General features: G+C 34.8%; 1 protein-coding gene across 1 annotated transcript in view; it reads left to right on the plus strand.

Moving 5' to 3' along the window:
* The first annotated feature begins 535 nt into the window (after positions 1-535).
* The window catches only part of C15 (homeobox protein C15), a 46,697-nt gene continuing 31,690 nt past the window's right edge, over positions 536-15,542 (plus strand). The window contains exons 1-2 of the mRNA XM_075297510.1: positions 536-1,217; positions 11,389-11,783. Of these exons, the coding sequence (XP_075153625.1) occupies positions 1,066-1,217; positions 11,389-11,783 (547 nt within the window). The 5' untranslated portion in view covers positions 536-1,065. The remainder of the gene's footprint in view (positions 1,218-11,388; positions 11,784-15,542) is intronic.

Below are 15,542 nucleotides of genomic sequence, written 5' to 3' on the forward strand. Positions count from 1 at the left end.
CGCCTCTTCGAATATTACATCAAGTGCTGCCAAGTTTTAGATACATTGGGCAATTTAACAAAAAACACAAAGAGAGTTGCTCTCTCACATGTTAACAAATCGGGGCGGAGTTATGAGAGCACACACTTAAGTCAACCATAGCAAGTGCCATTATTATCGTAGGTTAGGTTTACGCCAGACAGCCTGCACTCTTACACATGTGTGTACCATTATTCCAACAAACACAGGGCCATACAATAACAAAAACGTTAACAATGAATGCTTACTCCGCGCATTAAAAGGAAGGAAGCAGTTAAACAGGTCTAACAAGCCATTTAGCTGCCGGTGTTTCGTGTACAGGCTAAAGTGGGTTTGTGTGTGTGTGTGTCTATGCAACTGTGCGGATGTTGATGGTGGGTTGGTGGTTGGGCACAACAAATTCCCCCTGCAGAGCAACAACAGTTCGGTAAAGACCATTCAGCATTCCTTGTTCATTGATTAGCTTCCAAAGAGGCTAACAAGACTTAAACGGATTCTTCTCTGTGCTCTTTGTGTTTCATGCACGGGGCGTGAGTGTGCGTGCGTGTGTTTGTGGAATGGTATGGTCCGGTTGATGTTTTGCAACGGGGAAGTTTACATTTCAGTTAGCGTTAACACCTCAATTTGACGAGTTCGTTAAAGCGCTTTTCATTTATTTTAAGACGGACAAATACGGATCTCCGGATCAAAAAAACAAAAATCACTACAAGCATAAAAACAAGAGAGCAAAAAAAAACATTTCTTGTGAATTGGAAAAAGCCAAGAGGCAATTAAAACGGATTAAACGAAATCAGCCATAAGACACGAAATACACAACAAAGATTTTAATTAAAAATGAGAAGAGTGTGAACGTGTGAGAAATCTGAATACCACATTACATTAAAGGCCCAAAGGCCATTTGCAAGTGAATTAACCTCAAAGAATATTAACAGTGTATCTAATTGTGATTCGGGCCTTCAAAGAAAAACCTTTTCAGCATTGTTCGTTGCTTGAATTCTTTTCTGTGTTGATTTAACATTCAAATTGGCTCCCTCATACTGTTCCACCATGTCTTCACATGAAGAAGATGATCGTGATGATATCGATGAGCAGGAAATTCATGTGGATGTCGACTCGGATTCGCGTTTGTCCTGCGGCACAGGTTCAGAAGTTGATATGGATGGAGGAAGTTGTTACGATGAATCAGAAGCACCTCTAAGGTAGGTTGAATCCGTCATGCGGTACTATCACAGATATAACGCTGAATAAAAGCTTACCAAAGTTATTGTTTCGAAAACCTGCTAGGCTTTGTTCAAAATTTGTTAATACAGTGAAACCTCTCAAACTTCGCCACTCTGAAAACCGGACACCTCCCCAAAGTGGACAGTTGTCCACGTTTTGCTATATTAACACATTCAAATTAACCTCTCGTAATGAGACACCTCTCAAATGTGGGGAACATTTCGGCGACCGAGGCTCTCCACTTTTGCGAGGTTTCTCTGTATGTACACCTATTCGACATCATTGAGTCAATACATCAATATTGTGATAATTGAAATCGAAATTTGTTCATGTGTAGAATGCATCTTTAAAAAAAGTCTTCAATGGTGTCAATTATTTCTAAATATGTTTAGCTATATATTATTAACAGCAAGTTGAGCTTGACTCATTGAAATTAGATAAAGATACCTTTTTCTAAATGTAAAATAGGCCGTCGGTATATTTACTATTACTATTTTTTTTACAATGGTCGCATTACTTCAACATAAAATCTTTTTGTCGGCGAAGATCAAATCAAATTTTAATTGAAAGAATTTTATTAATTTGTATAATTATAAATAAAAAGAATAAACCATTTTTCGGCTTGAAATCGCTTTATTTTCATGGCTACTTTTCGTAAAACAATTAAAAATATAAATATCGTACGCATCAGCTGAGTAAGATTATATGTTGAAGTATGTTAGGTTTATATGACATTGCATCTTTGATTTTTTTCTCGAAATCAAAATAACATATTCGGGTATAGAGAGCACGCCATTTCATCACTGCGAAAGAACTAAGAGAAGCTTAAATACACTCAGAAATATCACCAGTATTAGTGAAAGAGATAAACCATATATGTTGTTAAATTTTTTAAATTTTGATAATATCTAGATGGAAAACTCTGTATACTATAATTTTCGTGATTGAAGCAATTTCAATTTAAAAATTATGATTGAATCAGAAAAAGCAACAACTTTTTCGCAAAAATCATGAAATTGGACAAACAAATTCACATAGAACAAAGTATCCCGGCAAACAAATTTTGAAAGTGTTCTAAACGCACAACATTAAAGGCACTACGAAAAATGTCCTCCCAAAGATGTTCTTTATTTTAACAACACAGGAATTTCTTCTAACTCGCTTTTTTGGATATTTCAATGGGTAATTTTACCTTCAGAATTCATAAAAGGTATTTAAGTTTTGTCGAAAAAAAACGATTCAGAGAAGCGTGAGAATGTATTGCAAATCATAAAAAATTGTAAAAATTATTTATTTATCAAAATATCACAAAATTTTTAAATTCATATATTACTGAATTTGGACCTTAGTAAGGGATGCAAATTCAGTGCAACGGCTGTTGAAATAGCGGACATTCGTCCAATGACAAACCCATGTTAAATTCAAGCGCCAATTTTGCACCACATCCGAATCCAAAAATATAATTTTCACGTTTTTTTAACGCTTTTTTCTGGGTTTCATTTTCGCGCCAAATTATTTTCTTTAAAAGCAAATTTAAAATATTAAGGACAATCGTAACATCGCCTATTCGGGGTTATTTTCTCTTAAAGAAAATACTTTATGACAAAGAGAAGAGTATTTTTTTCTTTGTGTGCAATTTTGATCACGAGAACCGTGTTACTATGTACACGTATTTTTTTCAGATTCAATCACGAAATTAATTGATTCAATTATTTTTTTTTATTTGAAATGTCTTCAATCACGAAAATGATAGTATTAATCACATTTTTAATTGGATATTGACAAGGTTGGGTTAGGTTATGTGGCAGCCCGATGCATCAGGCTCACTTAGACTATTCAGTCCATTGTGATACCACAGTGGTGGACTTCTCTCTTATCACTTATCACTTATCACTCTTATATTGACAAAATCCTTGATTAAAAAAATAATTGATAACATTAGAAATTTCAATTAATTTTTTAATTGATTCAATTAAAATTTTAATTGATGTTGATTGCAAAACTCAATTAATTTTTTCATTAAAACCTACTCTAATTACTTTCTTAACAGACTTAGTGTTTTTAGTTTGATTGACAAATTTATTGTTTGATATAAATTTTTATTTAAAAATAAAAGAAAAAGTCCATCACTTTTTTTAATTGATTTAGTTATCCGAATTTGATTAAAAAGTTAATTGTATCAATTAATTTTATAATTAAACATTTTAAAATTTTCAATCATTGACTTAATTAACTTAATGTTTCTATCTTGATTAAAAAGTTATTTGTATCAATTAATTCCTTAATTGAAAGCATTTTCAACTTCAATCAACTTTTTAATTGGAATTGTTTGGGTGATATTTTTTTCAGTGTAGATATATACAGCGAATTATAACTTCAGCTTAAAATCCATACGACAATTGCTCAAGACGAGATATTCTATGACTTCAAAATACACTTGCATTGTTTAGACGCATTGCGTATATTGCATTTAACTGATTAAGTTTTTTGCCACCTTTTAAACTGTGTAAACATGCAAAAAAAAAGCGACAGAAATGTTCCACAACATATTTACAAGGAGAAAACCCGTGTCGCAGAAAAACACTAAAAACCGTTTTTAAGCAAATCATTTTTATTATTCATAAAACAATAAATCAAAAAAGCTTTTAAATCCAAACGTGACTAAGATCAAAACAAACAAAAATAGTTCCAACGTTGATTCCAGTTCCAGTAGGTATTCCTCTGTATTGGATTGCGTGTTGGTTCCCCTTGAAATTGATAGCAGAACACAAATCTCAGGTAATCGCCAGTTGCGGCCAAATGTGTTGGACCAGACGGAGTGAACGAAATGAATTCACTTGAATGAAATGAATGCGAACGTTTTTTATGTTTTCATTTAAAAATTAATGAGTTCTACAAGAACTGTCATTGATAATACTTGCGACACAATGATGATGATGACGACGACGACGACGACGATGGCAAATCCAAACAATTTCATTGCTTCCATCTATCTCAGCATATCGACTGGCTGCATTTCAGACATTAGTCTCTTTATGAAAACGAGCGAGTCTGACATGAACATGTTAAGAAAACAAAAAAAAAAAAAAAATTATTAATTAAGTTCAATACATGTAGGTAAATAAGAACTCCTAATAATTCCCCATTATGAACAGGGCAACATATGTCATTTTGATTTGAGCCAATAAAATGCATTAGCCAATGGGAAGCCAATTGGGATGATGAAAATTCAATCACGTACATTAAAGTCGTATACATACTCATGTAAGAATAATTCATGTATTTTATGAATAGTATTCACATGACTGAATTCATAAATTATATGAACAATTGCCATACAAATTTTGAATCATTGCATAAAGTATTTGAAAAACTTCAAAACTTTTCTTGTTCCATTTCTTTTTTATAATTACCCATCCGTGCATCTATAGTCGTCACACGGGTATTGCAAAGGGTCATTATCACACCCTATGTAGATATAGTCTCCATATAAAGTAATCTCCAGACTTAACTCCGTGATCTACGTGAAGGTGCTGCCCACTGGAAATACGGAATCGTATCAGCTACTATTAAAATGTGCCTTTGCCAAGGATAGTTCGGACAATTTCTTTCACTCTATTGGAGTATCTTCTCTGGTGTACATTTGTTCTATCGCTTGTTTGTTTTGTCACATTGCTAATAAACAACGTACGTTTATGGATGACATAAACCCACGCAACTCACGACAATATTGATAAAAATGTTAATGAAAAAATAGCCAAATGTACATTCACATGAACATGAGTATGTTTGCAGAAATATATCGTTGTCAAAGTTGGTCCACTCACTGGCTGTGCGATTTTCCAAATAGCCAACACTTCAGCATTAACAACTACAGAGCCGTTAGTGATCACGATTGCTCAACACTGGTAGCCACAGTGGAAAAGCGCCATAAAGAGATTTATGTTCCAATGGAGACATTTGCGTGACCATTGATGGATTAAATCGCTGCTGTTCGCTAAAATGACTTTCTTAGCCCACTACGAGTTTTTTTGTTTGGAAGTGAATTTTTGCCTGAAGGTTAGAGATTTAGAAGAAAAATTCGTGTGGATACAAAACGTAGAATTGGATAAAAAAAAACTAATAGACAAGTATTTATTTCATTGATGAACTTTTGTGAATAGAGAGATTTAAATGGATGTGATTTTCCATCAATTTAATGATGATTAAATACAAAATAAGATTTCATTGAAATATAATGGAAAAGACTGTGTCTTAATGGTTCCCTATGGTTAGCACGGGCGCCTTGCATAGTCATGGGTCATGGGTTCAATCCCAATTTCGACCAGCCTCCAGCGTTGGATTATTCCCTCCCAGTAATGTTTGTAACATTTTCAAAGCTTCTCTAAGAGGTTTCACTGCAATGTGGAACGCCGATTGAAATCGGCTATAAAATGAGAAGGTTCACCAATGGTATCACAATGGACTATACGGTCTAAGTATGGTCCATTGTATAGTCGGGCTGCCTAACTATACCTAACCTAATCAATGCGTCAAAATGGATAATCCTCGAAGAAAGCAGGGATTTTCTCTTTTTTCGTCTTTCTTTTCCGATTGTGTTCATAGTTCCTTTACACAAAATTTATACAAAGGAGCTCTGAAATATGTTTATTATTAGCCTTTCATTCTATTGTATGGTTTTATGGCAAAACTAAAAAATAGAAATCTGATTTACTTATAACTATGCATTTTGTATTTCTTTCTATAAATACAAAAAATAATTTTCTCCTCGAATTTCGTGAGCTTATTGTTGAATCAATAAGACCTCAGTTGAATTGATAAAACCAATAAATTAGTAAACGTTAATTTTGCCATAAAAATGTTTGACATTATTTGAGTACTACACACAAAGACATTTTCATTAGAATTGAGCCGACGACAAATTTACATTGATACAATGACAAATTTTCATTATAACAATGAACACTTTCGTTAATAGTATGAAATCTTTCATTGTTTAACAGGAAATACATAGTAATAATGAACATTTTCGTTAGATTAATGACACGTTTCATTGATATAAAAAAACTTTTGCTATCAGTGTACACATAAAAGAAATGAGGTGTTGAGCCATATTTTGCTGAGTTATAGGAAAATTGTACAAACTTATCAATGCCAATCTCGTGTCGTCAAGCTACCATAATTAATATATTGTGCATTTTTCTTATAAGATCTACATAAATTGTAATAATTTAATCAGCAATATCAGCATTCTGGGCCATTATCGAGTAAGAACTGTTTCGATTGCCCAATATCTAAAGCTTAAAAAAAGTAAATTAAAAAAACTGTTTGGTACCACTTGTACAGAGCTGTGATTCCACTGCTGAACTAATTAGAACATCGCCCAAAATACGAAGGAAATTACAATTTAAACCTGTCGAATATAAAAACCCAATGGTCGAAAGAATTTGTTATTTTCACAGATGATAGAGAATTTCTCTTCAAACGAGGAGATGCTAATTTTTAGTTGTTCCTTTTATACACCTCATTATAATTGAAATCAAAAAATAACAACAATGCTTAAAGAACAAAACCAACAATAACAAAACAACACGGATGAAAAAAAGAGGAAGTACGCTCAAAATAAACCCAGCCAACTGCACTCAAATCGATGATTTGACAGTGGCATAGGAAAAGAGATATGTTTGTACGAATTTATTTCGGCATAAGTCGGCTATCATGCAAAATCTTTTTTCGGAAGGTTCAAGTGTGGTTCATTGTTGGGTTTAATGAACTGCCTGAATTTATTCTGATAATTGGTTGATAGTTTTGCTGCAAGTAGAGGATGCTGATGAGGAATGTGGTAATTCCGAAACGTGCGTCCATCCAACCATCTTGCAGTCTATAGGGCTTTGCCCAAATAAATTTGACAAACATTCTTTTCCTCTTTAAGTCAATGCATGGTTTTAAGCTGAAATCAAAAAAAACAACAACAATGATTAAAGAACAAAACCAACAATAACAAAACAAAACGGATGAATTAGAAGGAATTTCATCCAAAAAATATGACTTCAGAGTCTTTCTGCACATATTGATCGAGAGAAGTTACTACAAATCTCTCATGGGATGATCCACCTATAGTTGGTTTTCATATCGTCACAAACTCAACTATAGCTAACCGTATTGTACACCGAAAAAAAGTGAACTCTTTTATAAGAAGAATGAACTACCACGCACGAAAATTGAATTAAATTTTACTCTACATTTTGAGATTTCCACAAAGCGTTGTTAAAACTAGGAAATTTGAATGCCCTATTGTACTTTTTAACTGCAGTTCACGAAATTACATCATCTCATAGAAATAAAAATTAACTAAAAGTAAAGAAGAAAAAATCTTTGGCGACAAATCATGACCATTTTAACCATACAGTACACTGATAGAAAAAGTTTCGTTATATTAACGAAATGTTTCATTAAAAGTGAGCCAATGAAACAAATTCGTTAATACAATGAAATTTTTCGTTATTATAACGAATTTTTTGTTGATCAACGTAACGTTTCGTACTAGTAACGATTTATTTCATCGTATTAATGAACATTTTTCGTTATATCAATGAAAATTTTTCGTTGGCCCAGTTTTAATGAAATTTTCTTTGTGTGTAGTTCATTCTTACTACTTTTGGGAATCGTACGAAAATTTTCATTTGTTTTAGTTCATATTGAACTTATGTGTGCGGTCATTGAACTTTATACTCACGTTTAGTTCATAAAATTTTTGAGACATACAAAAAGTAAGATTTCATTAAGCTGTGGAAAATTTTCGATAAAAAATAATAAAATTTAACTACAAACAAATAATTTTTTTCCCACTAAAAATATGTTAAATTTAGCATTAGTTTAACTACGGAAATTTTTTTCTGTGTACACTCCGCATTTACATTTACATTTTAAATTTAAATGATTTCGATTAAAGCTCGATAGCATCTTTAAAAGATGTAGTCTGATAAACTACAACATATTGTTTGACACCATGCCGTTGTAAAGAGATTTTTATCATTTTTATCGTCTGTTTCGCTTGGAGAGGACGATGCTCACCAATAAATTAAATGCTATGACACAATTCAAAATTGATGGACATATTTTTGTGTACATGTTAACAAATAATTTTCAATTTTTATGACCCTTTTGTGGATGATGTTTTAAGTCAGTCTCAATTTACCATTGGAAGACGTAGATTTGTACCCATCCTAAAGCAAATCAAATTTGTTTTAATTTTGGCTCGTTTAGTGATTGGACATAACTGTCTGATTATACACAAGGCGGGATTCCAAAGAACATCAATTTGCCATTAAAACTGTTTGTGATTGACATAGGCGATCCATAATCATTACTCATAGATTTTATTGCCAATCATCTCCTAACTCCATCAAATCGAAATTTAATTTTGTAAATATGTATGGAACATAGAAAACAAACACATTAATTTCCATTGATGATGACCATAATGGTCATTTGATTATCAGCTACCCCTTGGTATTGGAGAGTGAAAAAGGTGTGAATGGGTATTAATTTGATTAAAGTGACTTAAGTTAAAGGGAACTGCATTTTGGAGAGGTTGTTTAATGACTTGTCACCAGCGTAATAATTTTATTTTGAAAATTCTCTCATTAAAAATTAATAAAATAAAATTATTGGCCAAAACCCATAACCGGCTGTCGTCTATCAATGCAACAATGTTTGAATGCTTTGCAATCGAATGTTGTTGCTAGAACTGATAAATTATGCATGGCATCTGGTAATGCAAGTAAAACAAATCCGATTTAACACTGCATTCGTAATTTTGTTTCGAACTGATCTCCATATAAATATCTTGCATTTGCTTGTCATTTTTTTTATTAACAGAAACAGATAATTGTATCTGCTCTGATAAGCCCTAATTTGGACATGCACAATTAATGTTAATGCAGCCAATGCATTTGGCGGGAAGAAACTGCTTAATCAAGATACCTATTAATAATTGTTATTATATTCACTACACAAAAGTGTTTAACTTTATTTATAACAAATATAAGAGATATCTAGGCTAGTGGGGACTATATAATATTATGAAATTGTACACCTTGCTATACAAACTAGCTGGGTCCGGTCCACGTTGCTGTCTCTCGAAGAAAATCAAAATCAGTGTTTTTAGTTATTACGCGTAATAATAGAAAAATGCTATATTCAAAAATCTCGTCCCGTAGCCTACATAGATGATCCCTTCAGCGAAAATTCTCTGTCCAAAGATTACTTTTTTGACAATTCGTTTTATTATTTTCCCTAAAGAGTCAGTTCTCGATACCAATTTCAATCTAAGATTCAATTCAATGTACATATATGCCAACATTTTTTTTTCAAAATTCGTTTCATTATTCAACATAATTCCCTTCAAGATCGATACAATGATTATAACGACCTTCCAATTTTTTGATACCATTTTGGTGGTACTCCTTCGGTTTTGCCTCAAAATAGGCCTCAGTTTCGGCGATCACGTCTTCATTGCAGCCAAATTTTTTCCCTGCGAGCATCCCTTTGAGGTCTGACAACAAGAAAAAGTCGCTGGGGGCCAGATCTGGAGAATACGGTGGGTGGGGAAGCAATTCGAAGCCCAATTCATGAATTTTTGCCATCGTTCTCAATGACTTGTGGCACGGTGCGTTGTCTTGGTGGAACAACACTTTTTTCTTCTTCACATGGGGCCGTTTGCCGCGATTTCGACCTTTAAATGTTCCAATAACGCCATATAATAGTCACTGTTGGTGGTTTTTCCCTTCTCAAGATAATCGCATCCCAAACAACAGAGGCCATTACTTTGCCAGCGGACTTTTAAGTCTTTCCACGCTTCGGAGACGGTTCGCTGGTCGCTGTCCACTCAGCCGACTGTCGATTGGACTCAGGAGTGTAGTGATGGAGCCATGTTTCATCCATTGCCACATATCGACGGAAAAACTCGGATGTATTACGAATTAACAGCTGCAAACACCGTTCAGAATCATCAACACGTTGTTGTTTTTGGTCAAATGTGAGCTCGCGCGGCACCCATTTTGCACAGAGCTTCCGCATATCCAAATATTGATGAATGATATGACCAACACGTTCCTTTGATATCTTTAAGGACTCTGCTATCTCGATCAACTTCATTTTACGGTCATTCAAAATCATTTTGTGGATTTTTTTGATGTTTTCGTCGGTAGCCACCTCTTTCGGGCGTCCATTGCGTTCACAGTCCTCCGTGCTCATTTCACCACGCTTGATTTTTTCATACCAATTAATTATTGTTGATTTCCCTGGGGCAGAGTCCGGAAACTCATTATCAAGCCAAGTTTTTGCTTCCATCGTATTTTTTCCCTTCAGAAAACAGTATTTTATCAAAACACGAAATTCCTTTTTTCCATTTTTTTTTTCACAAAAACAAAAGTTGCTTCACAAAAGACGTTCTATCTCATAAACGAATTGACTTACAGACGTCAAATTTTGACACGAATCATTTGAAGGTTGGTACTATATAAAACTATGTGTCAGACCGGGGACTTATCAGCCAACCTGTTAAGTAATAAGTGGCGTATACACTCTCGTAAGTACACCCTCAAAAAATCGCTTCTGTAACATATACCCCAAACACATTGTGCTTCAAGCATATATATTTTCAGGATTGGTCCAAACAAAATATTGTTTGAATTGTTCAAACATATTATGTTTCACCTTAGGCAAACACTGGTAGAAAAAACAAACTAATACAATTTTCCTTGTGTATATATATTTTTAAGGCGCCAATTATATACTTCCATTCTTTTACTTGCACTTAAAAAAATGTGTTAAAAAACTTAAGTAGTAAACATATAAATTTTACACCCAAACATATGAAAAACAGTCTTTTTTCATCCGTGAAGCCCTTTTTATTCTCTAGCATATTGCACATACGGTTGTGACTTCTGTTTCCGAATTGCCATGGAAATATATCTGCAAATATGCAAGTAATGAAGTAAGTGGTTACATATGGATCCGTGTCGGTATATTTAACGTTGATTATCCACTCAGCGAAATATATATAGAGAGATAAATATTTTATTGTTTTGTGTGGTAGAAAACAAAAACCAAACTAAAAATTTCGTTTTTTTATTATGATTTCAGTGAATCTCAGTCGGAACAAACAAGATCATCATCCAGTGAGAATCTACCCTTCAGTATATCACGCCTGCTTTCGAAACCCTTTGAACATAATAACAACAACAACCAGCATAATAACCACAACAACAATAGCAGTAACAAATCCAGTAGCAGTGAACAGGATCTACAGAATGAACATGATCTGGCGGCCTATAAATTAGCCACGAGTTTGGCTTCATCAACATATGGGGGAGCTACTGCACTTTACACATATCCCCATCTGTATCATTCCTCAGCAGCGGCGGCAGCTGCAGGTCATGTTCTAAGAGTACCACCTCAACGTACACCATTAACGTGGGCCCTACCGCCACTGCATCATGCGGCGTTGGCCCATCAAGCAGTCAAGGACAGACTGGCAGGTGAGTGAATGCAACCCAAATCTTAACGAACTGGCCACCGTATTTGACGACCGATTTATTTATTTGTCGTCGTTCATCATTTACGTTTAGCCAAGATTATCATAATTTAACGAGGTACTAATGTGTCCTAATGTTTGGCCAACAGACAGTCCTCGCCATGGGTGGGGAAATTCATTGGTAGCCGCTGAAGGTTAATTTGTGTATGTTAACTATGACGAAAACCATAACTCTCTTATGTTGGCTATAAAATCGGACATAAAAAGTGAAATTTAGTAGCCCAAAACATGATGCCACCATTGGCTCGGTAGACGGTTTCTTATTAAATTTAATTATTTTCTGGTAGTTTTAACATAAAATTAAAACAATTTAGCTTCCGTGGATTTTTGCTTTGGTCTTTTGTTTTGATAGTCGAATTAGCAAGGAAGTATAAGGGCCATAAGAAAATTGTATGCCCATAAAGCGATTTATGCTCATTTTTTCTTTAATTTAAAATTCAATTAAACTAATTGATTAAAATTTGTAGCTGTTTTCAAAGGAGAATCTTTAGTCTGAATTGAAAATGAATAAACTTGAGATATAATGTTGGCGAATATCGCTATATGAACACTACATTTGGGAAGCTATTGCTGCAACATTTGGTATGACACACAATCCAATTTCACATCTTCTCTATAGCCTTTGGTTTTACGCTTCTACATGTCAATGTACATGACATCATATGAATCCCAGGAAACAGCGGTTCGTTCGTATGGAAAATCTGAGGTATGTGATATTTATAGGAAACTATAGCTGGAGCGATTTTTTGTTTTCAATTCAATACGGTTTGTCCTTGGGGAGTAAATACGTAAATCGTTTTTTCTACCGATCAAATTTTAGTTAAAAAAAGTCGTAATAGACTTTAGCTAACATGTTTTTTTATACCTAATCGGATTTGGATTTACATTGAGAACTCATTAAAACTCTTTTTATCATTGTTAACATTATTTCAGGAACTGAAAGATGTCACTGATGTCGAAAGTTCCCATCTGTTATAACATCCAACAACTTTGGTTAGGTTAGGTTAGGTGGCAGCCCGATGTATCAGGCTCACTTAGACTATTCAGTCCATTGTTATACCACATTGGTGAACTTGTCTCTTATCACTGAGTGCTGCCCGATTCTATGTTAAGCTCAATGACAAGGGACCTCCTTTTTATAGTCGAGTCCGAGTCCACATTGCAGTGAAACCACTTAGAGAAGCTTAGTAACGCTCAGAAATGTCACCAGCATTACTGAGGTGGGATAATCCACCGCTGAAAAACTTTTGGTGATCGGTCGAAGCAGGAATCGAACCCACGACCTTGTGTATGCAAGGCGGGCATGCTAACCGTTGCACCACGGTGGCTCCCAACTTTGGTAGAATTCCACCGAATGTCGAATATTTAAAATTAAAAAAAATATAACAATCTAGTTTTTCAAAATTTTATAATAGCGAAAATGGGTCGACATTTTCCAATTTTGAAAAAAAAGAATATATAAAATATGAATTTGCCAAATATGAAAGTCAGGACTTATATAATAGCTAATGCAATGGATGTTTTTCTGTGTAGTGCATCCAACAAAACTAAAGACAAAATTTCAATTATCTATTGATACATTCCTGCAATACCATGCAGTCATCGGAAGTTTATTCATATGAATGACAACGAGTGCACAACGTGGATACGTTGTCATTTCCAAATGTCACTTGGTCATGGACACTTTGATGCTCCAATTACAAAAGAACCAATACATAAATAATCTTCTCGAGCGAATGGGGGATACAATGCAATTTTTGCACAAATTACTAATCTCGCCAAAAGTAACATGGAAGCTGCAATTTAAAACTTCCTCTCCCATTTAATTACGCTAATGTGACAGAGACATTAAAAAAAAACAAACGTCAAGTACCCCAACACCATCTCCACCACCATACAGCATCTGTGTTACCCGGCCACCAAAATGAGATAAATTAGATGGAAACTTCCATAGCTCGCAAAGAGCGAGAGTTGCTTTCAAAGAAATCACGTGCAACGTGTGCCACAAACAACATGAACATCATCAATGGTTTCCAGTGAATGGAATGGAGTATGGAACTTACCTAAGTGTGGAACATACCATACATGCAAGAAGTCTGAAAGTGTGCCCAAACTGGCTACTGTTTGCCATCATGGTATGGTTCGTCAATAATACTGCTAGCCAATTGCCAAGGGCGGCCTGATACTCGCAATTTACTTGCCATGGATACGTAGTTGCTTCGAGTACAGGATAAGTGTGGACCATTGTACCTAGAAGAATATAGTGATGTGTTACAGTAGCCAGCTCCACATTGAGTGCCGCTCTTTAAAGTTCCTTACAAAAGCATCCACATGATTGCCACAAAACACGCACCCAATAAAATTGAAAAGCCAGAATTTGTTCTTCACCAGAACAAACATCATTGGCTTGCAATGTGTTGAAGTCCTCAAGAAAAATTTCCTCAAAAGTAAGAGGACGGTGTAATAATGAAAGGTGTTTTTGTTTTTAGTGCTGTTTAAGCCACTCAATTCGTATAAGCTAAATTTTGACTATTTTAAGACTTCTATTGCGAAGATATTCACCATAAAGGATGTTCCTTCTCAATGAGATGATGATGATGATGATGTTTTTTATGAAAACATTAAACTGCTAACTCTCCATAAGCCCCCCTTTTACTGATAAACTTATATGGAACTTTTCTTTTAAAAAAACATATAAGAACTTACTACTCCTACCTCCTGTCTTGAAAATCATTACAAAGTAAATTTTGAAGCATCCCCACAAGAATGAAATACAATAAAAACAAAAACACAAAAGTTGTGCTACAAAAATGATTGCAATTGCCTGCCCGAAACTGCTTCTTAATACCCGAGCGAAATGATGCATGCCGAAAACACACACACACACACATGCCCCAGATGACTTGTTGGCTAATAAGTCTGATCACAGAAGTCTTTTAAGCTAACAAGCCTATCGGCATGTCATGCGCAAGCGTAAAAACAAAACACCACCACCAACAGCAACAACAGCAGACATTGGCATCATACAAATCCCCAATTGCTGGTGGCTAAACCACTCAAAAGGATCTCTCAATGTTTTTGGGGGGTATGGTGGTAATCCTTTGCCATTCCGGCTGATGTCAATGACGATGTGGTCCACAATGTTCAACTAAAGTACGAAAACATGTTCGCTTTCAGAGCACAATCTCGGCTTAATTTTAAAGCCCACAATGGTGATACTAAAACCGCCCAGAAGTGTTACATGCCCATTCTGGCTACCATATGAAGAGATGCAAATTGTATCCTTCCTTGCAGTTATTCCTTCTCATTCACTCCAAGGCTTCAATCCAAAGGATGACTCCCAATGACAATGCATGCCAGTAGGCAAGTGAAAATTTGCATAACATTTGAAGGGGAATTATTCTCTTCAAAGACCTAATGCAAAGATCGATGGACTAATCGGTTGCTGGTACTGACCGACCGAAATCAGAACCTTATTAGGTCGTTTATTACAAAAATAATTGTGACAAAAATCCCAAAGAGTCATTCTATCATTTCTAAACTGCTCGTACGACAAATGACATATCTATGTTATTCCAGTGACAGTTCAAGTATAGGTTAGGTTAGGTGGCAGCCCGATGTATCAGGCTCACTCAGACTATTCAGTCCATTGTGATACCACAGTGGTGAACTTCTCTCTTATCAATGAGTGCTGCCCGATTCT

This window comes from Haematobia irritans, chromosome 1 (genome assembly GCF_050003625.1).
Source record: "Haematobia irritans isolate KBUSLIRL chromosome 1, ASM5000362v1, whole genome shotgun sequence".
NCBI classification, from domain to species: domain Eukaryota; kingdom Metazoa; phylum Arthropoda; class Insecta; order Diptera; family Muscidae; genus Haematobia; species Haematobia irritans.